The 24002-nt window shown below is 40.7% G+C and overlaps 1 protein-coding gene and 1 long non-coding RNA gene across 3 annotated transcripts in view; one reads left to right on the plus strand and one right to left on the minus strand.

Moving 5' to 3' along the window:
- Positions 1–5148: 5148 nt before the first annotated feature.
- GLRA2 (glycine receptor alpha 2) overlaps positions 5149–24002 on the minus strand; it is a 174414-nt gene continuing 155560 nt past the window's right edge. For both annotated transcript variants that reach the window (XM_064482552.1, XM_064482551.1), the window contains exon 9: positions 5149–6519. In XM_064482552.1, coding sequence (XP_064338622.1) covers positions 6241–6519 — 279 coding nt within the window. In that variant the 3' untranslated portion in view covers positions 5149–6240. The remainder of the gene's footprint in view (positions 6520–24002) is intronic.
- LOC135320082 (uncharacterized) overlaps positions 18496–24002 on the plus strand; it is a 375701-nt gene continuing 370194 nt past the window's right edge. The window contains exon 1 of the long non-coding RNA XR_010379238.1: positions 18496–18657. This is a non-coding gene — a long non-coding RNA (uncharacterized LOC135320082). The remainder of the gene's footprint in view (positions 18658–24002) is intronic.

Below are 24002 nucleotides of genomic sequence, written 5' to 3' on the forward strand. Positions count from 1 at the left end.
TTTTACTGATTTTTTTAAAAAATCAACTGATAAGTTAAATACGATTTTTGACACATGTTAATTTTATATTTGTGCTAGAGTCATGATTTTATCCTTGTAAAATATATTATTTTTTGCTTTTTTGGGGGGAGGATTGGGTTTATTTATTTATTTCTGGGGTTACTGGGGCTTGAACCCAGGACCTCTTGCATGCCAAGCATACACTGTACTACTGAGCTATACCCTCCCTCCATGATTTTTATCTTTTTGAAAATTATACTTCAGGAATATTTATATAGAAAGCTCAAATCTACAGCCCTTTCTAGAATCTCTGCCTCTGCTTCCTCCAAGTGACACCACAATGGAAGTGGAAATTGGAACTGCCACCTGGCATCTCAGGCTCCTCCTACAGCACTCAGCAGGCAAAGAAGGGGGTTACTGTACTAGCTGGGGTGATCGAGCCTGACTATCAAGGGGAAATCGAGTTGCTGCTCTACAGTGGGAGTAAAGGGAAGTATGTAAAGATGTCTGTAATACAGGAGACCCCCCTCAAAACTTCATGACTTAGAAGGCCCATGTCTTCTGCTTAAAAAAGAGAGAAAGAAAAAGGTCCATGGAAAATTACAAAAACTCAATACAGGTAGAGCTGCTAATGTGTCAAGTAAAGATTCATAGAATTAGGGTTTTTCAGAACACACTTTGGAAAATCTGAATCTAGTGCAATTCCCAAAATGTGCTCGAGTTTTGACTGCAATTTTTATCTAACTGTCTAGTATTAGATTCCTTAGTTCTATCTCTAAGCCTCTCATGCAACATGCAATTAACTCCTTAATAAGTATTAACTATTCAATATTCATAACAAATACTATATTGATTTAACACCTAGTAAGTGCTGGGCACAGATCTAGACCTTAGGAGTACAACATTGAACCTGTGTTTCTACTTACTCACATGAAGCTGTCCTTCAAGTGTGTGTGTGTGTGTGTGTGTGTATGACAATAAACACATAAAAGCATCAATTGGAAGGTGACAAATGCTATGCAAAATATAAGGCAGGAACAGGAAACAGTATAAATGGTTGGAGGTACTAGTTTCTATAGGTTGGTTAGAGAAAGCTTCTCTGAGAAGGAGACGTTCAAGCAGAGTCCTGAATTAAATGAGTGAGTAAGCCCTGAACGTATTTAGAGCAGGGGCTGGCAAAGTACTGCCCATGGGCTAAGTCTGGCCTGTCACTTACTTTTGTAAATTAAGTTTTATTGGAACACAGCCACATTCATTGTTTACATATTGTTTTCATACCATAAGAACAGAGTTCAGTAGTTGCAGAAGAGACCATACCGTCTGCAAAGCCTAACCAGTTTACTATCTGGCCTTAAAAAGTTTGACAGCTCCTGGTCTAGGGAAAGAAGGTGCCAGGCAGAAGAAATAGCAAGTGCAAAGGCTCTGAGGTAGAAGTGTGGTTGGCATGTTTAAGTCCTGGGCAGTAAGCCTGGAGGGAGAGAAGTGGGGAGAGGGAGGTGGGAGAGGAGGTGCGGTCAAATCATGATGCCACAGTGAAGATTCTGGTTTATTCTCTAAGATGGGAGGCCATTGGTGGTTTAAAGCAGAGTGACATGATCTGATTTATGCCTTGAAAGGAACTTTCTCACTACTGTCTTCCTTTTATCTGTCCTCCCTTTCTCATTACCCCGACTCTAAATCTGTCTCCTTGGAAAGCAGGGATAGCTTAAGAAATGATTATCCATTGAAGCTGATGAAGTCTTGGTTATTTCTAATCCTTGCATATGAAGGGTCTCCTGGCTCTTAATTCTATCCTTTTAGAGAACCTGGAGCTTCTGCTGAGGCTTCAGTCTGCATGAGGACTGACTGAGCTGTCCATTCCATGACCAGCCCTAGGTCCTTCAGGAAGAAGGCCAGTGTGGCACACTCTTCACAAGGAACATCCCCGAGCTTTGCTCTCCTCTTTGAAGATCCGTTCACCTATTGATGTATCATTTTTGCAAAGTAATAGTGTACTTTCTAAATGCTGGCTCATGGTCTAAAAACATCTAACACACACTACCCTCAGCTGGAGGGAAACCATGTTACTTGTTATTTTTAAAATGCATTTGCACCAAAGTAAGAATATTGCATCTTTTCTTACGTGGGGGCATGTGTGACAATGCAAAGGTCATTTTCCCTCCTTCAAAAGTGGAAATAAACACCTTCTAAATTGAACTCCGTTGGTAGTTTTTTCAACTCCAGGACATTTTGGGCCATTCAATAACACAAGGTATTTCCTCTCAATGAAGATGTTCTTACTGCTATACGCAGCATTTGAGCTATTTCTCTTAGGCATTTTCAATGGAAATATTCTATTGTCTGCTGTCCTTTACCAATTTATTTCCAATTTATTTTGTCATCCATGAGGGTGGGTCAGTAGTACCATGACATTTTGCTTTCCAGGTTTTTATTTTCCTAGACAATGTGGTTATAGTAAAAGGAGTTAGAAACAAATTATGCCAAATGTTCAGCCTCTGATATGATAAGTGATTTGGCTGAGGTGTCTAACTCATGGCGCTTCTGTTTATCTTTTGACCAAAGGATGGATATTGACTCCTTGTGATCTGGCTACTTTGGATGATGATTAGAGTTGAGTGCTGTTGTAGATGTCAAAACTTGTTGATATGTTGAAATATATCAAACTATATGAATATGAAGTCGTGGTGGTGTTTAGTTCTTCTACTTCATGATCTGTGAAGAGCATGCATTACTTGAATCATTCAATTTATACTTAAAAAAAGGAAAAAAAATGAACCCCAATTGGTGAAAAGAAGAAAAAGTTGAAAGCAGAGTTTAAAAGATTAAAAAAGAGTATTTGGCATATACATGCATGACTTACATTTATTCCACAAATTGGCTTCGGGCTCAAACCAGGAGATGCAAAAATCCTAAAAAGTATTCTGAATAGTTTTTTTTTTTCTTTTCTGAAGTGTGAATCATAAAATATGGAATTTGTGCTGTGTTTTGTTTAGAACCTACTTATTTGATATTAATGGAGTGAGCAAAATGTAAAATTATATTCACTTAATCTTTATGGAAAAATTGTTTTCAGAATTTGGCAGTTCTCTTTAGCGGCATAGATGGGAGGCTTAATGCTAATACTGTTTGGAAGGATTTTTTAAAAATCTCCAGTCAGTCTGGTCTGTAGCATCTGTTTTGGACCAAGGTGTTTGAGAATGCCATGAAGAGTCTTAAGCCTTAAATCATCTCAATCTGTTCTAAAAACCAAGTGGCAGTAATTGAAAAATGTTTAAAAGACAAATCCCCCAGTAATCCATTATCTGAAAAATGGTAGCAATGGTTGGTTACTGCATGTCATTGCTTGGTTGGGAAAAAACTTGTATAACTTTGTCAACAGGCACAGCACATCCTCTTTCACCAACTTGTCCCCAGTGATAGTAATAATATTCATTGAGCATTTGAGCTTTGGCAGGCAGTGCAGAGAACCCATGGAAACGTAAACACTTTCTTCCAGAAGATTCCCATCTAATGAAAACTGGTAGTAAGTTCTCTTCCTCGGAGCCATGATTTTACTCTTGAACTATTTTCTTTCACATACTATTGTGAGAAAAAAACATCCTAAATAAAATCCCCAATAACATTATAGGGAAATTATCTATTTTGCTAGACTATGTTGTACTCAAAATCTTTTCCCTGAGACTTTATTTTATTTATATGACCCAAATTCAAGAGATCTTTCCACTGAATGTGGACTAGAATTAGAGCAAAGTCAAGAACCCCTTTGGCCATCCAGGGTGCCTTTACCTACTTGAGTGCCTGGCAGATATGTTTAGAGGTGATTATTTTTCAATTTTTCTAACGTGAGGGCCACATCCCCCTGAAAATTATATGGTACACACTTTGATTAGACGTGTTCATTTAGCTTGGGATTTTCCCTCAAGGTACCTCCCCATCCCACCCTATGTAGCATCAGGGCTCCTCCTAGAACTCTTATGGCTCAGGCCCATCTTGGACATTTTAGCCTCAGTTGTACTATTTTTCAGTGGGAGAAAGAGAATTGAGACCAATCAAATACTTTGCCTCACTTGTCTGGAAAGGAGTAAGCAATAAGACAGAAACAATGGTTTGGCAGTGAGGCGGAAAGCATGACCTTAATCTTGCCAAGGCTAGGAATTATGTAACTTCTTGCCCAGTGTAGTGCTATTCATAATAATACTGCTACTTTTTTATTATTATCTGTTAGTTATTGAGAATTTACTGTGTGTTAGACACTGAACTAATAGCTTTGCTTGCATTTTTCTCAGTTCATCCTCTTAAAACCCTATGAAATAGGAGCCAATCAGAAAAGTCAGGTAACTTATCCAAGATAATACTCTTGATAGGAGGCCGAGCTAGTCTTCCTGTCTCCAAAGCTCATGCCTTTAGCCCTTCTGTGATATTCCTCTCTATGGAAATGATTCAATATTTGGCTAGGTTTAAAAGACCATTCATCAACTTATGAATCCACATCTTCCTGAAAATTTTACCATGGATATCTTTGGTTAAGGGAAATCTGCAAGGGCCAAGATGAATTACCTTTATTTCACTGGGATTCTCAGAATTTTTTTTTTCATTATGGAACTCCATTCCTGACAAAATCAAAATGGGTAGGTGGACAGGTTGGTCTTTTAAATTTCTTTTCACTTTGGTATTTTGTGATTCCTCAGTGCTCTTGGAAGTTTTCCACATCTCGTATGAAGTCCCTAGTATTAGATTCTGCTCGCAGTGACTACTAACACTTCCATGTCTCCATTTCCCTATTTCTACAGTGAGAACAACGTATTTTTTTTCTTTCTTTATGGGGATTCCGTAAACTACTGTTACAGTACAATGAAAGTATAATAGCTATATAATTGCTTCGAGTTTATGAGGAAGACCAGAGACAACAATCCAAGTTACCATTGACATTTAAATTATTTACATCCTAGTGCAAAAATGGGAAGACTCTTAGAGAACTTCTGTGGCACACTTAGCTTTATTGAAATTGAACAAATATTTTGATAACCCCTTTTACAGCACATGTAAAATTTAATTTTTTCAGTATATTTTTACAGGTTGTCTTTAATCTGAGTAAGCAAAAATACGTCTTTTTTTTTTTTTTTTTTCTTACTTAAAACATGTAGCCAGGATTCAAACCACGTAGCTCTGGTACCAAAAAGGCAACGGGTTATGAAAATCACAGTACAATTTTAAAATTCTTTAAGTTAGTTAAGGATATTTAAAACAATGTTCACTTGTATTGACAGTAGAAATCATGAGTCAGTTGACATTAGGACTAATAGTTACACCTACAATGAGAGCAGAAATGGGAAGGTCAGGCTAATATGAGCTACGTCGTTCAGGACACATCACCTCCATAAATACTGTGGCTGAGAGGCTGCAGTGGCTAAGTCACACTTGAGCACTTAATTGCATGTAAATATAGTCAAAGCAAAAAAAAAAAAAGTAGTGCACTAACTTGGATCTAAAAGAAAATGGGCATTTCTTTTTAAGAGAGTATACCATCAAATCAATTTCACAACACACAATTCAAATCCCAAAATTACATCTAGGAAAGAAAAATAATATTAAAATGCACACCTACACAGACATTAAAGTAGAAATCTCTTCTTTGTGAGTGGTTTTTATTTTTGTTGTTGTTTTCTCGATAAGTAGAAATTATTGATGACCCACAAAAGGTAATTACAGACATTGTAAAGAACGTAGCTTGGGAGGCTTGTTTTAAAAACGAGGCAGCATTTTCCTGAAAAAGTTTGGTCCTCAACTCACGATAGGCTAGTCACTATGGTCAGATGGTAAGCATTTTCCTTTTGTGTGTGTGTGTGCATACACGCACGCGTGTGTTTGTTTTAAGCTAACTTTTCAGTACCCGAATTAGTCAAAACCAAACCAAACCAAAAGACAAATAGCCCTCAAGTACTTGACCTTGCTTATCATGTCTAATTAATGCATCATCTGAAAGAACAGTGCTAAAGACTATGAAGGGAATTATGCTCACGTGATTCTGCGACACCTTAATTTTGTGCAAACATTTTCCTTCATTGCCCGGATAACTTATCTTTAGGTGCTATTCACGTAGGTGCCAGGAAACCCGCCCCCATGATCCTCCCTCCCCCCTCCCCGAGGCGTCTCCTCTGTCAAAGTGATATAAAGACAATTTCACTGTGTATTTACAAGCGCAAGAGTTAGGCAAGAAGTCCGAGGGTCTGAAGGGCACATCTATTTCTTGTGGACATCTTCATGCCGAATTATCTTGTATGTGATCCAGTAAAAGATGTTGAAAATGAGGAAGGCCAATGGGAAGGCAGCTCGAGATATCGTGTCAATCCTTTTTGCCCGGTCCACAAACTTCTTCTTGATGGCATCTGCATCTTTGGGGGGTTGTGGGAGCTGGTTGGCAGGTGTGGCCTTGACAGCTGTTCCATCTTTCACTTGGAGGCAGTGACCCATCCCATAACCGCTGAAATTAAAACGACTTTCACGAGTAACATCTTCTTCCTGGAAGAATAAAGACAGAGGAAGCACAGATTGGTTGTCAGTCAAATCAGATGAAAGATGCTTAAAATTCTTCAGAAGGAAAAAGATAAATCACAGTTAACTGGTAGTGTGGGAAGCTTTTGAAACTGGGAGTTCTCTTTCAAGTTCAACTCAATTGTTCTTAGAACAGCTACAGTTCATTAACTTTTTAGGCTGAGAAATTAAAGGTAAGAATAATGACTCTGGTCATTTTAATTAATTAACAACCAGAAACACCTCATTGTATTCAGCACTCACTTTCCCAAAATCTAGTTTATTCATCCACAGCTTTGAATGGACTGTTTTAAAGCCAACTCTCCAAATCCCAACGTTATACTCTAAATCTTTGAAGAGGACCATGCGCTCATTCACTCACTGACTCATTAATTCATTTACCCATTCATTCATTCAACAAAGCATTTACTGAATCCCTGCTATGTACCTGGCCCTGAGCTAGAAACTTATAGTATTGTGGCCCATTCATAGGCCAGTTTTTTCCATTAATGTTGGCTTTAATGTTAATAATTGATCTCAGATTAACCCCTTAAATGGATACCTTTTTCCCCGCTAGCCCTCTAGTTCATCCCAGTTATACAGCAGAAATAAAATATTCATTGTTTGGTGTTGAATATTTCTACTATGGCTAATTTTTCAGTGTCAGTTTTTACCTTTCTTCTTTGGTGGGTTATTCATCTCTGCCATATTTAAACGTGTCATTTTAGCTGATGTCAGTGGTATTTTGTGTTGATTATTTCTACATGAATTAGATCAAAGACTGAAAAACTATAACCTTATGGTAAGAGAAAATACCCCCAGTAGAAACAAATGTGTGGAAATGGGGTGTGCGTTTGGGTCAAAATGAAGAGGTTGAAAAGGTAGGATTGAAATGACCCCCTTAAGAAAAATTTAGTTCTCAATAGCCAGCAATTGAATCTTCTGCTGCTGCAACTAGGTTACTGCTCTCCACAATACTATGCCACCCCTTTGAGTCACCAAAGGCACTGTACTCTTTCTCTTGCCCGAGAATAATATTATATTAATTAATTTGGTTATATTTTCCAAGGGACAATAAATTTGGTATTAATTTTATTTCATCAGTGTTTATTGTACCTCATTTGTGCCTTCACACATATAAAAGATATACTGAATAAAGGACTTTTAACATACTATTAACGAGAGAGAGGCCAACTGTAATCCAAATGGTATATAGCAAGGACACATTGCTGTCAGGAAAATCAGGCCAAACAAAGCTCTTCTAATAAAGTAACTGTGAAAATACTCCTTTATAAAACCATCTTCCCAGTGCTTTTATTCACATGGGATTGTCCTCCACAAGTTGGTTCAGGATGCTCTGTTGAGTATTGAGTCTATGGCAAGCATTTTGGTAGGTGCTGAGAGACAGCTGAAGTTGGACAAGAGCCCTACCTCCGTGGAGCCTTCAGAACCCAGTGGGTGTGGCCAACCTAAAGGCATTGTCATATAAGGAAGCTGGCGTTAGAGTACTTCCATGTACTAGCTTTATAAGCCCAATAATGACGACTTCAACTGGACTCTGATTCAAATATTACATCTATTTTCTTTGTCCTAAAATGTGAATGATATATTTTATGGGTGCAAAACTTTCAGCTAAGTGAAATTTTTGAAAATGTGGAATAAACAGATATATTAATCATTACAGTGCCATTGGGAGACTTATTCCATACTTAGCAAGAAAGGAAGCCCAGAGGTCACTAGAAGGGGATGTGATAGTCACATGAGTTATAAGCAATCTTAGACTTTCTACCTATTACTAACTGGTAATTTGATCTTCACCAATGTGTGAGAAAAGTGGCAATGGTGCCAATTGGTTTAGTAGAGAAAGACCTAGACTAGAAATTTGACTATTTGGGTTCTAGGCCTGGCTCCAAGTATAATAAGCTGTGTTGATTGTATAGACAAACAAGATGTGTATTCTTTCAAGGGCTCGGAGACCTCATGTCAAATGTTGAGGCTGGACTAGATCTGTGGGCCTCAGCTTTGGCTGCTCAGTAACTTTCACAAGTGTATGTATGCCTGCCTCCTCCAGCCCCTTCCAGATCAACTGAATCTGAATCACTGGGAATGAAAACTGAGAATCCATATTTTTAAAAAAATCAGGTGACTCTAATGCAAAAGGTTGCAAATCAGTGGCCCAGATCAGCTCTAATATTCAGCTCTAAAATGCGGAACCTATGCTAATTATTAAATCTAAGATTACTTTTCAAGTGGAAACAATCACTCAAAATACATTTCCCCTTACCTGCCTCAATTTACTGTGCTGTATTTCCTTCCATATCTATAGAATCTTACAAATTGCTGTCCACACTTCTATAAACATTTAGAAAATCGTGATTAAGTATATAGTTGACTGCCTGAGTGAGAGAAGATTCTTTTAAGATTCCTGAGCTTCTAAAGTAATAGAAGAAGTGGTTAGCTAGTAACCTGTTTTTAGCACGTAAAACAAAAGGAAACCTAAATACACACGTCCATGTTTCTCTCCAGACTGACTCATTCATTTAATTTCTGAAGTCTTTCTTCACATACTATGATTGGACAGCTGATGAGATGAACTCATTCAGTTAACTAGCAGAACTAGAATAGAACGATGCCAAGTTAGGTTATTATGATGTCATAGTTGCTGTGCAAACTGTGGGTGCTTAATAAATGTTTGTTGAATAATGAGCAAAAAGAATTTTAAGAGTTTTCTCTGTCCTTGAAAATACTTCCCTCATTCATTCAACAGTATTTCAAATTATGCTTCTGAGCATAGCTCTGCCTAATTAAATCAATTCTTCAACATTCTCTACCACAAAAATAAATGTCATACGTAGAAATTATCCATTTAATTTTTCATGTGCAGGAGATATGAGTGTTAGTTTAAGGGTCTTCTTATTTACCATTATGACTCATTCAATGCATTTTAAATATGGAACCTTGAATTACCCACGTCAAAGTGTATGGTTTTGATTCAGAAAACATAATTGCAACCAATTTGAAATTTTGTGTTATAATGAGTGACTAATTGCCTTTATAGCAGGTTCAGAATAAAATGTTATGGTAATATGGCAAGATTCCTACATGAGGGCAAAATGGAGATGAGCCTGAGTCATGGATAAACTGAAGCTAAAATAAAGAGCAATTTGTAGGCACAGCTTAGTTGATTGTGTTCACAGGGAGAGTCAGTTTGATCCTCTCAGTGAGGAAAGAATTTTAGGCATATAGTTCTCCATTTCTTCTGATTAGTTACAAAACCAATTGCTTAATTATTGCTGCTGACCCGCCATCTTCAGTAACTTTGAGCTGTAAGTACGTCTAGCTCACTGTTCCGTGATTCAGTGACTAAATCCCCACAGAAAGTGAATCCTACAGTCACAGTTTCAATACATGCAATTTTCTGTACTCCACTTGGATAAAATCTCCTTAAATCCTGTCTGCTATATGAAGCGCTGCCGTGGCACCGTGCCATTCATTTGAGACCTAACATCTTATTTTATTTGTCTTACCCGTCAGTTTGACTTATTGTAAAATTTACTAATTCCTGTGTTTGGGATAACTGTTGTCTAGATGTGAAATTGAACTGAAAGCTCACAAGAATTACATTCTACTGAAATATTTGTTGTAAGCAAATAACTTCAGTCAAATTAAAGAATATGGTATTTATAAAATGAAAGATTTTAGTGAGACCCGTATTTCCAGTTTTTCTTTTATGTCCTAGAAAGGAGGAAATAAAAGGACTCCTGGAAACTGAGGTAGGGGAAAACTCTTTCCATCCCATTTCTGATCCCGTTTCTCTGATTGAATCTTTGCCCTTCTGTTGGAATAGGAAGTGGCTCTGTTGGAACTGAAGGTTGTAGGGAACGTCAGTCAATACAAGGACATAATGGAGTCCTCAGCCCTCCTTAGGAAACAGTGTGAGTCCAGACACGAGCAGGTTTTTACCAAAAAAGTCCCCTGAGCAAATGAAGGCTGGATGGTGCTTAATCGAAGGCCTGCCGATTTCTATCACCTAGACTTGGGGAAGAGGGATGGCCTTGAGAAATTCTTAATTCTTGTGGCCTCAATTTCCTCCTCTGTATCACAGGGACTCGGGAGTAGATATGAATAATAAACATTGATCATTTATTGATTATGGCTATATACCATGCACTTAAAACCACAGTCAGTCCTATCACCAAACCGTCCCTGCAAATCACATGCTTTCAGAGGAAACTGAGACTCAGAGAAGTTCTGTGGCTTCCTGAAGTTACATTGCTAATAAATGTTGAAGCTGAAATTCAAATCAGTGCTGTCTAATCCCCAAACTGTCTGATTCCTAAGACTCTGGAAGTCTTTGGTTTTAATGAATTTGTCCCTTTCAAACTCTAAATGGCTTCCATTCAAGATTATGGATGAAGGGGGATGGATATAGTTCAGTGCTAGAGTCCGTGCTTAGCATGTGCAAGGTCCTGGGTTCAATCTCTAGTACCTTTATTAAAAAAAAAAAAAAGATTATGGATGAAAAATCTGACTGAACTTTGTAGGACAAATTTGAAATAAAGTAAATCAAATATAACCCCTTGTTGCTTAAAGACATGTGGTGAAATGAATTAAAATTGTCACAGTATCATTTGGGGGCAGACAGTGAATAGCATTTTTTCCAAAAGAAAACTGTATCAATGGATCATTTCTTTTTCAATGCAGGATATCATTATGATTGATTTTTTAATTGAAGTATAGGCGGTTTACAATGTTGTGTTAATTTCTGGTTTACAACATAGTGATTCAGCTATACATATACATATAAATATATTCCTTTTCATATTCTTTTTCATCATAGACTATTATAAGGTATTGAATATAGTTCCCTGTGCTATACAGTAGGGACCTTATTTATCTCTTTTATATGTAGTAGTATGTATCTGCTATTCTCAAACTCCCAATTTATCCCTCCACCCCATGATTGATTTTTGAAGAAGGAACTTGCCATTTATGTATCCATATTTCCAACAAATAATTCTTTGAGCATGTATTATGTGCCAGGTATGTGGTGAGGATACAGCACTAAACAAGGAGATGAAATCCCTTCTTCTTTGGAGTCTGTATTCTAATGGGGAAAGAGTAACAAGTAGAGAAATCAGGTGCACACACACAGACACCCAAACTCATCCTTAAACATATATACACATATATACACGCAAGACACTCCCACACTTTTGCACATACATGGACACACACACATAGATCATGATGGATTCTTTGAAGAAAAACACTCAAGGTAGGAGACTTGAGAGATGAGTGGCAGATAAATGGATGTTTTAAGTTGAGTGCTCGGAAGAGGCCTGAGGAGATGCCTGGCACTTTGCCATTTGCCGGGGATCCAGTGGCGAGCAAAACAGGATCCAACTCTTGCATACAGGTAGTTCCCAACCATGAGGTGAAGACAAACACGCATAAAAGAATCACATGACTAGATAATTACTAACTATGCCAAGGGCTCTGAAGGAAAATTATAGGATGCCATGAGAACTTATTAATGGGGGTTCTGGTCAACTCCGGCAGATAGGCGAAGCTTTTCCCTGAGGAAGTGATATTTCATTAGAGATCTGAAAAGTGAGAGGCATTAAAGAGGGGAAGGCAGAATTGGGAGATGTCTGAGATGGGAAGGTTTGCTGCAATGGAGAGATGGTAGGACGGCTCCTGGAATGCAGGGAGAGAGTAGGGTGAGACAAAGTTTCCGAAGTGACCAGGGGCTAGATCACACAGGGCCTTGCAAACCATGCTGCCCGTTTGGAGCTTTATTTTAAGAACCAAGGGAGCAAAAGATGAGTAAGACCTTGGGTTTTGGAGGAGGGGCATGGAGGACTAAATAGAGAATAATATGAGAGAGATTGTTAAGATGTGTGCAAAGGTTTACTGGAGCTCAGATGAGCCTGAGCCCTTGAGAGTTGGTGAGGGTATCAGTGGTAATACTGCTGAGATATACAAGGCAGTGTGCAAATCATCTAGGATTCCCTTAATCTGAAAAAGACTCTATGGCTACCTATTGGTTTTTAGAATTCATTTCCAACTTTCTTATTATTATTTAAATTTTTTTGCTTCCCAATCTTGTTAAATAGGTAGACAGGGATTATGATAGCTGATTTCCACTACTGTCTCCACTCACCAAAGTGTAAGCTCATGGGAGTGTGCCAAAGTCATCTCTGTAGCCCTATTCCCTCCTATAATGCTGGGCCCATGCATCCAAAACTGTGCTTGAAATGATCCTCTTGATTCTGAGAAAGGTCTCGGAAAGGACGTTCTCCTTGGGGGAAAGGAGGGGACAGCGATTGTCCCCCAGCTGATCTCCCTTTCTTTGCCAATTGTAGTCCTTTCTGTGGCTCCTGGATCAGTTTTGCCCAAAAAACTTCCATCCTATCCCTTTTGCAACAGACTCAATAGCCTTGACATTGTAGAGGAGCAGAGGAAACGCTGGGATAGAATCTGAAAGGCTTGGATGAGATTCTCATCTTTACTACCTCCTACATTTGTGAGTTTAGGACAGCTCCTCAACTTTTTTGCTCTTCCATTTCCTCTTTAAAATGAAGAGATTAGCCATTGGGCCATTTTCTGAGTTTGAGTATAGGACTAAATGCTGGCCTTGAGACTAATCTCTAGCTGGTTGATAGGTTTAAGACTTTCTTCCCAACCATAGACTAGACAGTATGCAAATAAGGGTCTTAATGCCTTCTTCCTCCCCCTGCTCTGATACCTTCTGCTAGGGTTGGCTTTGTCGGCATGCAGACTGTGCAGCCATACAGTGCCCAGTGCTTAGAAGGGTCCTATACTTGGTTTAATGCTTTGCTGTAGCCATCTTGAAATTCATAATGAGTTTTGAACAAGCGCCCCTACGTTTTCATTTTGCCCTGAGTCCCCAAAATTTTGAAGCCAGCCCTGCTTTCTGCTTTAGTGAAACTGAGGGAATGCCATTGACGCATTGCCTCCATTACTGGCTTAATACTTTTCAACAGCTTCTCATCTCCTTAATGACAACTGCCAAATTACTTTGTGTGACATTCAAGGACCCCTATGTCCTGCCTTATACCTACTTCTCTCACAGGGTTTCATGGTCTTTGGCTTTAGTCAGTTGCTTCCCTTTGCATAGAATACCACTCTCTTCTCTTCACCCAGTGAGTTCCTGCATGTCCTTCAAGCCTCCACTCTTGTCATCATCCCATTCAGGATGCCTTTTTTTGACCCCTGAGCCTGGGCCATGGCTCCTGTAGCACCTGGTTACATGCCTCCGTGATGGAACCTGCTGCATCATACTTTAAAATCAGCTGTTTACCTGTCGGCCTCTCTTACGTAACCTTCAAGCACAAGGACCCAGTTTGCATGTATTGATAGCCCCGGTACCCAGAACAATACTTGGCTAAAGCTCACTGTGTTGAATCCTACATATAAGGTAAATGCTTCTTAAATTAAAACAGGCATTTCATAATATGAAAAATGCTTCCTTGCTTCTGTATTGTGTGGTTTGTTTTTGCATATTGAATTTCTATAAAATCAGGGCAAGCCTAAACTCAACAATGCCACTCGAGAAGTGAGGTATTTTTGATCTACATTTGAAACACTGTCCATTTTTTCAGCTCAGTGATAAGCTAGTGAGCAGCCCAGATAGTGTGAAAATATGTAAAATTAGATCTATCTTATTAACAATCTTAGCAAAAAAATGCATATGTATTTGCAAAGAAAATAAATGGAAAAGACAAACATTCCAGAATGCAGAGAATTTTTTCCGTTTGTGCATCTATTTGCAAATCAAAATAATAAAGCTAGGTAAATGAAAAGCCAGTATGTATTATATATATGCAAACATTTCGCCAAATAAATGGACCTTATCAGTTGTTACCCATAGCAAAGACTAAGGAGTATTTGTAAAACATTAAGGGTATTTGAATTCAGATGCCCTCCATTTGGGTTTGGTGAAGAGAGTTAAATTCCTATAAATCCGTGGTCATCACCAAGCATGAGTTTTAAGTCTTGAAATTTTAATTAATGGAACATTTTTCTTCACAAATCTCTTAAAACCAATTAATACCTGCCCTGTGGTGCTCTGCACCATTTAGCTATCTTTACACAAACTTGCTTTCATTGCCTCAGTCACACATGTTATTTTCACAAGCTTCTGTATAAAAAGAAAAGCCAGCAGGGTTTCTTATTCAGGATAAAGCTCACCTGCAATAACAGGGGGGAATACGTGGACAAGCGAGGGCAGACAACTCAGCTGCGGTCTGAGCTGGGATCCCAGAACTGGGGTTGCCGCAGCCTGCAGGTGCCTTGCAGGGGTTGGGGCGTTGGGCGTTGAGCTGGGCTAAGACTCCTGATTATATACGAAAGCCCATCTTTCTTTCTTCTTCCGGTGGTGGGTCTTTCTTGAGCTCAGAGTTGCTTAACTATAGTACTGCTGATACTGGGGGCCAGGGAATTATTTTTGTTGTACGTAACTGCGTTGTGTATCTTAGGACATTTAGCAGCCTCCCTGACCTCTACCCACTAGAAGCCAGTAGCCTCCCTCCTCCACAGATGTGACAATGAAAAATGTCTGCAGACATTTCCACATGTCTTTTGTGGGGCAAAATCGCCCCTTCTTAAGAAGCCCTGCTTAGCCGCTCACCCACGTACACATGAGGAGACTGTGCTTTCCAGCCTCCCCTGCACCTCTGTGGGGCCATGCCACACATCTAGTGCCGGGAAGTCCAACCAGCTCAGTCTCCAAGCCAGAATCTAGTCACTTCCTACCACCCACTACGTGCCATGCTGGTCTGAGCGACCCGACGGTGGCTCAGCAGAATCATTCCCACCAGAATTCTAGCGATAGCGTTCTACCTGGTGCCCCAGCTTCTAGATCCTCCCTGCCGGCAATAACGTCTCTTCTCAGTACAGCAGCTGGAAGGATCCTGTTACAGTGAGAGTCAGGTCAGATCAAAACCGCAGTGGCTGCCACCTCAGTGAGAGACACGTGCCTGTAATGTCGCCTCCACCTCTCGGGTCTCAACGCTTGCTCTTCCTCCTCTAGCCCAGGTGTCAGCAAACGTTTCCTGTGAAGGGCCGGAGGGTAAATATCTTAGCCTTCCTGGGCCACGCTGAAGCGTTGGTCCTTTAAATGTATGTTTTGAATCTGCTGTTTCCTAAAGTGAAATATACACTTCATTCTATTTTGTACCACGCGTCACCTATAGCACCATATTTTTAATGGATGGGAAGTAATTATTTTAAAATAATTGTTTGACTTTGGGTTCAAAATCTGTAGAGCAGAAATGTTTTCACTTAATGTCAGCCAAAGTCCTAGAGGGTAGTTTTGAAATCAGCGACATGGTTGTGAGGGTTCCATTCCTCAAGAGGGGAGCCATGCCTGGCACGTGGAAATTCTTTCTTAGTAGTCTCTGTCAATTCTGGTTGGGCTAGAATGCTCAGAAGACACACTAAATTCTAAGAAGCACGAAGGTGAACATCTTCCATCTGGAGTGTGAGCTGTTTGATTATTAACATAGTTTGCCATCTGTTCAGGGTGCAGACAAAGTGAATGTTGAGACTGTCTCCACAGCACAAACCGGAGGGGACAGGTGATCAGAGGATGAGTCTACTGCCGGACTGAAAGCAATGCCAATAGCAGCAACAGCAAATCATATTAAGCATTTACTTGCTTTAAAAAAAAAAAGATTCTTCCTTTTTCTGGGAAGGGGGGAGGTAATTGGGGTTATTTATTTATTTAATTTTTTTTTTAACAGACGTACTGGGGATTGAACCCAAGACCTTGTGCATGCTAAGCCTGTGCTCTACCACTGAGCTACACCCTCCCTCCTCTTGCTTTCTAACTTGGATGACTGTGACTGCCAAATGCCTCAGACCATTTTTCATGCTTTGATCTTTATATATAACATACACACCTGGTGTCAAGAAGTGGTTATTCTGTGAGGTTATCTGTTGTTTACCTGGCGCAGTCACTCCTGAAGTGTCTGCCTAAAGCTGTGAAGAACTACGTTTCCCAGAATCCCCTCCTTGATTGGTTCCCAGTAAGGGGTGGCCAGTGAGAGGAATTTGGGAGATTTGGAAGGTAGAAGGGAAGAAGAGGCCGTTATTTTGCGGGAGTCTGTGAGGGTCAGATGAGGCTGCTTTGTTAGACACAGTGGGATTCCAGACCTTTCTGTGGGCTCCCATTTTATGATCCCACTTTTGAGGCTGGATATTGTAGCTTCTCAGATTTCCCTGTGAACACCTGCTTTTCCTCCAGAGCTTCAGCTTAAAGTTTTCTTCTGACTAAAGCCTTCCAGACCGTTATTCCCCAGTTACTCTTGTATTCATAAAAACCATAATTCCTATAATAAACCCCTTATCCTAGTAGTATGTGTAGTCTCTCTCTGTTCCTGACTAAACCCAGCCTGATACAAGTGTACAGGTACTCCAGACTTAGAAGTACAAAACACCATTTTAATGCAAGTTACTAATGGCTTTCTTTAACTAAGATTTATTGAGCATCATAATGCACCAAGCATTGGAAAGAAATAAGGGTAAAAAAGACAGTCTTGCCCTTGAAGTCAGTGTGGGATTGGTGGAGGGGGTCTAGAACATGTAGACCAGTGGTTCTCAACTAAGAGTGATTTTGTCCCCTAGGGGACATTGGGCAATGTGTGGAGACAGTTTTGGTTGTCACAGTGGGGGAGAGGGTGCTCCTGGCATCTAGTGGCTCTGCTAGGATACTGCTGAACATCCTACAGTGCACAGGGCGGTCCTCCACTACAAAGCATCAATCGTCTAGCTTCAAATGTCAATAATGCTGAGGTTTGGGATCCCTGATGCAGTGAATGCAATATGATTTGATACCTGCTATGGGAAAGGAATGGACAGGCCACAGGATACTATGGAAGAGATGGTGTCAGGCTAGAGTAATTAAAGGAAAGTTAGATGGCATTTTTCTGTAATAATACCATGGAATGCACTGCCTCTGCAAGAGATACATGAGTATTACAGATATATTACAGAAAAGTGAATGTAATGGCAGCCTCTTTGGTTAACTGAGCCTGCTTTTTTACTGCAGCTACAGAGCAGCTCAGAGACACTTGTCTGTGCCATTCGGCCAGGCGTTAATACCTTTTAATCTTCCTGTATCTCAATCAGGGAGGATTTGTTACAAAGGACAGAAACCTGCTCATGATAGCTTAAATAAATGGGGAATTTCTTTAAGAAATTATTCCAAAAATATTGTAAGAAAATCTCATGTGTCTCCAAGGATAGAGGAGCAGTGCCCTGGAAAGGTAAGAAGCCAGGGTTCTGGATCCAGAACTCCTGGTTTCCCAGGTCTGCCACTAAGCAGTGTGGGAGCTGGGAAAGTCACTCAGTCCCCTCTGTAGTGCAGGGGGAGTCAGGGCATCTCCCTCATAGGGGTTTTGAAAGGATTCAGTGAGCTGATGCACATTAAGGGCTTATAACAGTGCCAGTCTATAGTACGTACTCAGTAAACGTTAGCAGTGATGGCATTGATGCTGGTGTAAGCCAGGCTACCCAGTCCAGGAGCGCCAGCAGGCAAGGCAGGAAATGAGATATTCTCAGTCTCTCAGGGCTGTTATTCTCTCCCATTTCTGCGTTTCTCCTTTCAGATGCCTTTACTTATGCATATTCCAACTGGGCCACCCCAACCTCAGCCCTGTGGGAACCTTTTCAGCCTAACTCCTTACTCTTATCTGATGAGAGTGCTCTTCGTTCAAATTCCTGAAAGAGAGAATGTCATTGAGATCCCAGTTGGTGGACTGTTGTCCTTGAGTCATTGGATAGGAAAAGCATAGGAGGTACAAACAGGACAGTCTGAGAGCAGGGTAAGGGGCAAGGGAACCCTGCCAGGGTCCTGAATGTCCCTGAAAGCGCACCGCATGAGGAAACAGAAGGAACGAGAGAGGCTGGCCTTGAAAACAGATGAGCCTGGCTCATGTGACAGGTGTTTTCAGAGGGGTGGAGAGCATCTGTACTCATGGCTCACGGTTGCTAATCAGAAATAATTGGTTGATGTTACAGGGAGACGGACTTCAACTCAGTATGAGGAAGAACTTTTAACAACTCTGTGACTGAACATGGGGCACCGCGTCCTGGAAGGTAGTGAGTTCAACTGTTTAATCATTTGGTGGAGATGTTGGGTATTGGTGTAACATGTGGCTTAGGGATGAGATGACTGGGTACCTTCTAGTTGTGGGAGTCTCTGATTATGTATGGAAACTGCTAAGGTAAGACGTCTGGGAGGGCAAACCACACTGAAGACACTGACCCAAGTGCAGGAAGATGTATTCAATAAGCTGTGCCCTGCTATGACCCTCCTTGACCTCCTGGAAGTTTCTAGTCATTCTGAAACCATTTTGAGAAATCCTGCTCTAATGTAATCAACCCACAGCAATAGTTTGGTTCAGGTGTATTCTTTTTCGGTTATCTTTGACTTGCAGAATATTTTATTTCATCATTTCTAAGGGTTTCATTTAAGTATCAAGTCCTTTGCTGCTGTTATAATTTTGAAGAAGATTCTAATATGGAATAGATAAAATATAGACTTATAGAATAATTAACAAAAATCCAAATAGCAATGTGTAACCTCATATTATATAAAGAATTAGTCACAGAATGGGTGTATTTTTAGAGGTCTACACAACACATTTGTGGAGGCCTATATTTATTATAGCCAGTTTTGACAGCCTAGCGGTTCCATGCAATAACATCACTCTTTCAAATAGCCCCTTCTTTCTTTCTCCTCTTTCTTCCCTCCCACTGTTCAATTTTCTGCTGAAAGCAGCTCAGAGGGCGAGGAGTCAATGCTTTTGGAATTTGAATAATCCTGGTAAGCCAAGTCTTCTTTGATGAGTATGGACTGTAAATTCTGTTTTAAAATTGGCAGTTGTAGAAGCAGACGAACACTGTAAACCATCCAGAGGCACTTTCCTATTGCTTCTCCCAGGGACTTTCAAAGCAGTGAAGTGATGAGAAACACCATCTATGCTCCGTTCTTCTGAGTTATCATTTAGTTCTGTGCCCATCTATGCCCTTGCTCTCTTCTCTCTTCCCTGCAAGCATTTGTTCACTCCAACTATAGCTTCTTGTAAACAACTCTTGCAAAAAAAAATTAGGAAAAGGAAAATGGAAAATAATGGAGGGTTTGGGTTTGTTTGTGGGTTTTTTTTTTTTTTGAGTATCTGTACTGCATTTCCAAGATTTCCCCGCCTCTCTGCTTCGTTACTATGGTTACCAGATTTAAGATTTCAGACAGAAAGTTGCCTGTAGGCCCAGAGGGAAGACTGACGGCAGTAAACCCAGAAGACAGAGATTAGGCACAATTTGAAAATAATAGTGGTATCCGCTGATCTAATTGTTGAGCAGTCGAGATTCTAATGAAGACAGTGTGTGGGGCGATCAGTAGCACAGGACTTGGCGCATAACAGGGACCCTGCCTCCTCTTCCTTTTCAAAGATGGCAACACCATAGTTATAATCAGAAACAAAGAAGAAACCTTATGTGGTGATAAGAAGATATATTTCTATAGAAAACAGACTGAAGTCCTGGGTAGGTGTCTTTTTACTTCCAGTGTGTGCCTCCTCATAAGGCAATGTCACACCCGGCTGAGGATGACAGAGCTTCCACACTGCAGGTGCAGGTCACTTCCTGCTGAGCCACAGGGTCACCGGCATCACAATGCTCAGGTGCGATGTGGCTGTGGCTGGTGAGACGAGGGCGAGGGGTTCCATGAGTTTTAATGAGGCTCAAGAATTACTGCAGGGAATGCCTCCTGTCCGTGTCATCCTAGCCACCAACTAAGGACCCGTGACTGGCTCTTCAGGGTATTTGAGAAGGGGTAAGCCAGAAAAGCTCAGGTGAAGTTGTTCACCTAACACGCTCTACCCTGGAGTCACTTTTTGGCCATGACACAAGGTAGGAAACATGTATTCTGTTACCAACCATCACACACACACACATCCTCCTACATGAGCACATCTAACAGAAACAAAACCTTCTCAAAGTGGTACTTACTTTTCCAGAGCAAGATGCGCTCTGATTGTTTTCTAATTTTTTCCCCTAATTTTCATGTTGCAAAAAGATGGTGGTGAGTCACTGAGCTGACTCGATGAGCCACCAGCCGAAAGAGTCCCGTGTTTAAGGGTCTTGGGTTGTTTCTTCACTGTCAGGATTCATCTGTCAAATGTTCACCCAGCATTTCCTGTATGACAAGCATGTGCTCGGCATGGGGGAATCTCAGAGAGGCGTCCAGAGACAGGGGAATCCTGCCAGAGTCGCACGTTCTGTTTAAACTCATTGCCACGGTCACCTGTCGTGCTTGAGGGGCACTGGGATTTCACAGGGAGTCTGGGAGATGGCCCGCTGTGACCCAGCATCATGCAAGGCCCGGCTACTTCCTCCCGAGTCCTAGACTCTAGGTGTATACAGCTTTTGTTTGACTTTAGCCATGAGGTAGCAGTAAATGCTTCCAAATCTTCAAGAGCTTCTCAGGAGAAGAAACCCTCTAAGATGTAAGATCCAGTGATGAAGGTTTCTGGTTGTCCATTCACTGATTGTTTCCTCCTGGATAAACACGCAGATCCTGTGGGCACAAATCACCAGGCCCTTTCTCATCAGGCCCGAACGGAACATTCGAGTTTCATTTTCCATCATTTCTCCTTACGGTTTAGAAACTCTCTGTTCCTTCAGTGGCCCAAACTTCTCCACATCTCTGCGCCTTTCCATGTCCTGTTCTTTGTGCCTAGTGATTCTCTTTGACTTCTGTCTGCCTACTGACAGTTCAGCCTTCCACCCTTAGTGCAAAGGTTTGCTCCCTCCAGGAGGCTTCTTCCATCAGACTCCTGCCGCCTGTTTAGCAGTAGCCATGCCTTTTTTGTCTATTCTCTGCTAAGTGCTTGCATTTATTAGGTTGGAGTTTAATAATATTGTTGTGAGTCTCTGGTGCACTAAACAGTATGCAATGAAATTAATCAAAATAACACATAGGATCGTTTCAAAGAGTCAGAGGACATTTTACAGGAGTACGAGTAGCTATGTTTACATCAAGAGCTCAAGCGTGCAGTAAGTTGTAGAAGGGCTGGGGAAGTGAACTCTGCCTTGGTTTACAATACTGGCAAATAATGGCTTTGAAAAGAAAATGAAATGTGTTGAAAATCTGACCATATTAGATTCATTTTGGTGGATTTATTCATCAAAGGGTAAGGAAACTGGTGAATCTTTTACTAGGAAATGTTTCTGTCTAAATGAGATCAGAGTCTTTACGGGAGAGAATTAAAAGCCTGTGTCATGGCAGATTTGTAACAGTGATTCGTTCGGGTAGATGTTGACTGTTATGTGAACTATATTTGGCCAGTGGAAATGAAAATTGGATAGGACTGTAAATAGTTAAATCCAAATGATTTTTCTGTATGAATGAAATATACAATTAAAAATAGTCACACATATTAAAGGGCTCAGTTATACTATTCCAGGTAGCTCTCCATTCCTTTCCCCACAGAGGCATGTGTTTGGGTAGAAGTCAGATGCCATAGGGCTGGATTCTTAAGAGGACCAAGCCATCTCTGTTTAAAGGACCCCACATCAGAAATGGCATGACTTCTGACGACTTAGTGCCACCTGGGTTTCCACCTTCAGACCCCTGAGCTCTAAGCCCTGCATAGAAACCAGCCCTTCAGTCAATATTTCTTAAGTACCTGGTATGGGTCAGACAGGCTCCTCAGATTGAAAGATGAATAACAGCCTCTGCTGTTTAGAAGATTTCTGATGACATTTTCCTGAAGGTTTTTAAAATTTTTAAAAATTTTTCAATTTTTTAAAGGTTTATTTATTTATTTATTTATTTAATGGCAGTACGGAGGGTTGAACCCAGGACCTCATGCATGCTAAGCACACGCTCTGCCACTGACTATACCCTCCCCACTCCTGAGGGTTTTTAAAAAAAAAAAAAACGGGTGAAGGGACAAGGAAGGAAAGATTTGATGAGTGTTGGCTGTGTGCCAGGCACCGGGGTTCACACACACAATCTTGCTTACTCCTAAGAGTGATCCCCAGACAAAGGGTTTATTAGACCCTTTTTACAGACAATGAAACTAAGACCCAGAGTGTTAGACCATGGCCCCCATCACAGCAAATACAGTACTTTGAATTCAGCCAGCTGGACCCCTGGCCAACGCTCATTTCACTACACCATGCTTCTCCCCCATCCATTTGTATGATTTTAAGAGAAGAGGTATAGATTTTTAAAGAGGACAGGAATTCTCATGGCAGAATTCTTCTAGAAAAGCATGCCATCATGAAACATGTTGACAGGGTATTTGGCTGCTATGAAGAAAGCTGGCTTTATGACAGCTTTTTATAAGTTTTTTTTTTCCATCAGTCTGTCCTCAGAGACTAGAAGTGTGAAAGAACATTTGTTGATACTATGATGAATTAAGGCATCTACAGTCTGGCAGCCAGGAACTGGCTTACGACATTTAGCAAACCTCATAAACTCCCTATGGAGAGATCATGGCCAAACTACCTTAATTTGAAGCATTTCGTTCTTTCCAGAATAAAGTTGTGTGACTATTTAGAACAAGCGTTCCCCCCCCCCCCCCCCCCGCTGTATGCGTGCACAGCGCCATCCTGTTAGCCATGATGAAAGCCCTCACCCTGGCGTGGACTCTACTGGGTGGCATTCACACCGTCCCCTCCTCCTGCCTGCGGGCACAGAGCTGAGAGCGCGCCTTCTCAGTTATGGGAGAAGGTGTTGTGTAGGGCTCCTGTTTGCCTCTCAATGCCAAGTGAGAATCCTGGGCCACTCAATAGCTCATGCTACTCTTCTTAAAGAAAACAAAACCAAATAACAACAAGCAACGTAGGATTAAGTTATTCTATATGATTGAAATCTTTTATAATTAACAAAATTTACAGAAAAATTGAGCAGTCATAGTGATGAACTTAGCATTTCTCAGTAAAAGAAAATTAAGTTTATTTAGAACTTTGGGGCATTTCCCCATGCCTTAATACTGTGCTTTAATTTAGACTGTGCATATTGTGATATTGTACATTAAAAAATGGACTATTTGCAGTATGTTCTAGAGCAGCATTTCTCAAGCTTCAGTGTGCGGGTGAATCCCCTAGGGATCCTGTTGTAAAGCAGATTCTGATGAGGTAGCTCTGGGGTGGGGCCTAAGAGTCTGCATCTCTGACCAGCTCCAGGTGCTGCTGGTGCTGCTGGTCAGTAGATGACGTTTTAAAACTGAAAATAGGCTTACCACACAATCCAGTACTCCCACTCCTGGGCCTATATATGGAGGAAACTACCTCTACAGATAAACACACCCCAGTGTTCACAGCAGCACTATTTACAATAGCCAAGACATGGAAACAACCTAAATAGATGACTAGATAAAGAAGCTGTGGTATATTTATACAATGGAATACTACTCAGCCATAAAAAAGAA

Source organism: Camelus dromedarius, chromosome X (genome assembly GCF_036321535.1).
Source record: "Camelus dromedarius isolate mCamDro1 chromosome X, mCamDro1.pat, whole genome shotgun sequence".
Classification (NCBI taxonomy): domain Eukaryota; kingdom Metazoa; phylum Chordata; class Mammalia; order Artiodactyla; family Camelidae; genus Camelus; species Camelus dromedarius.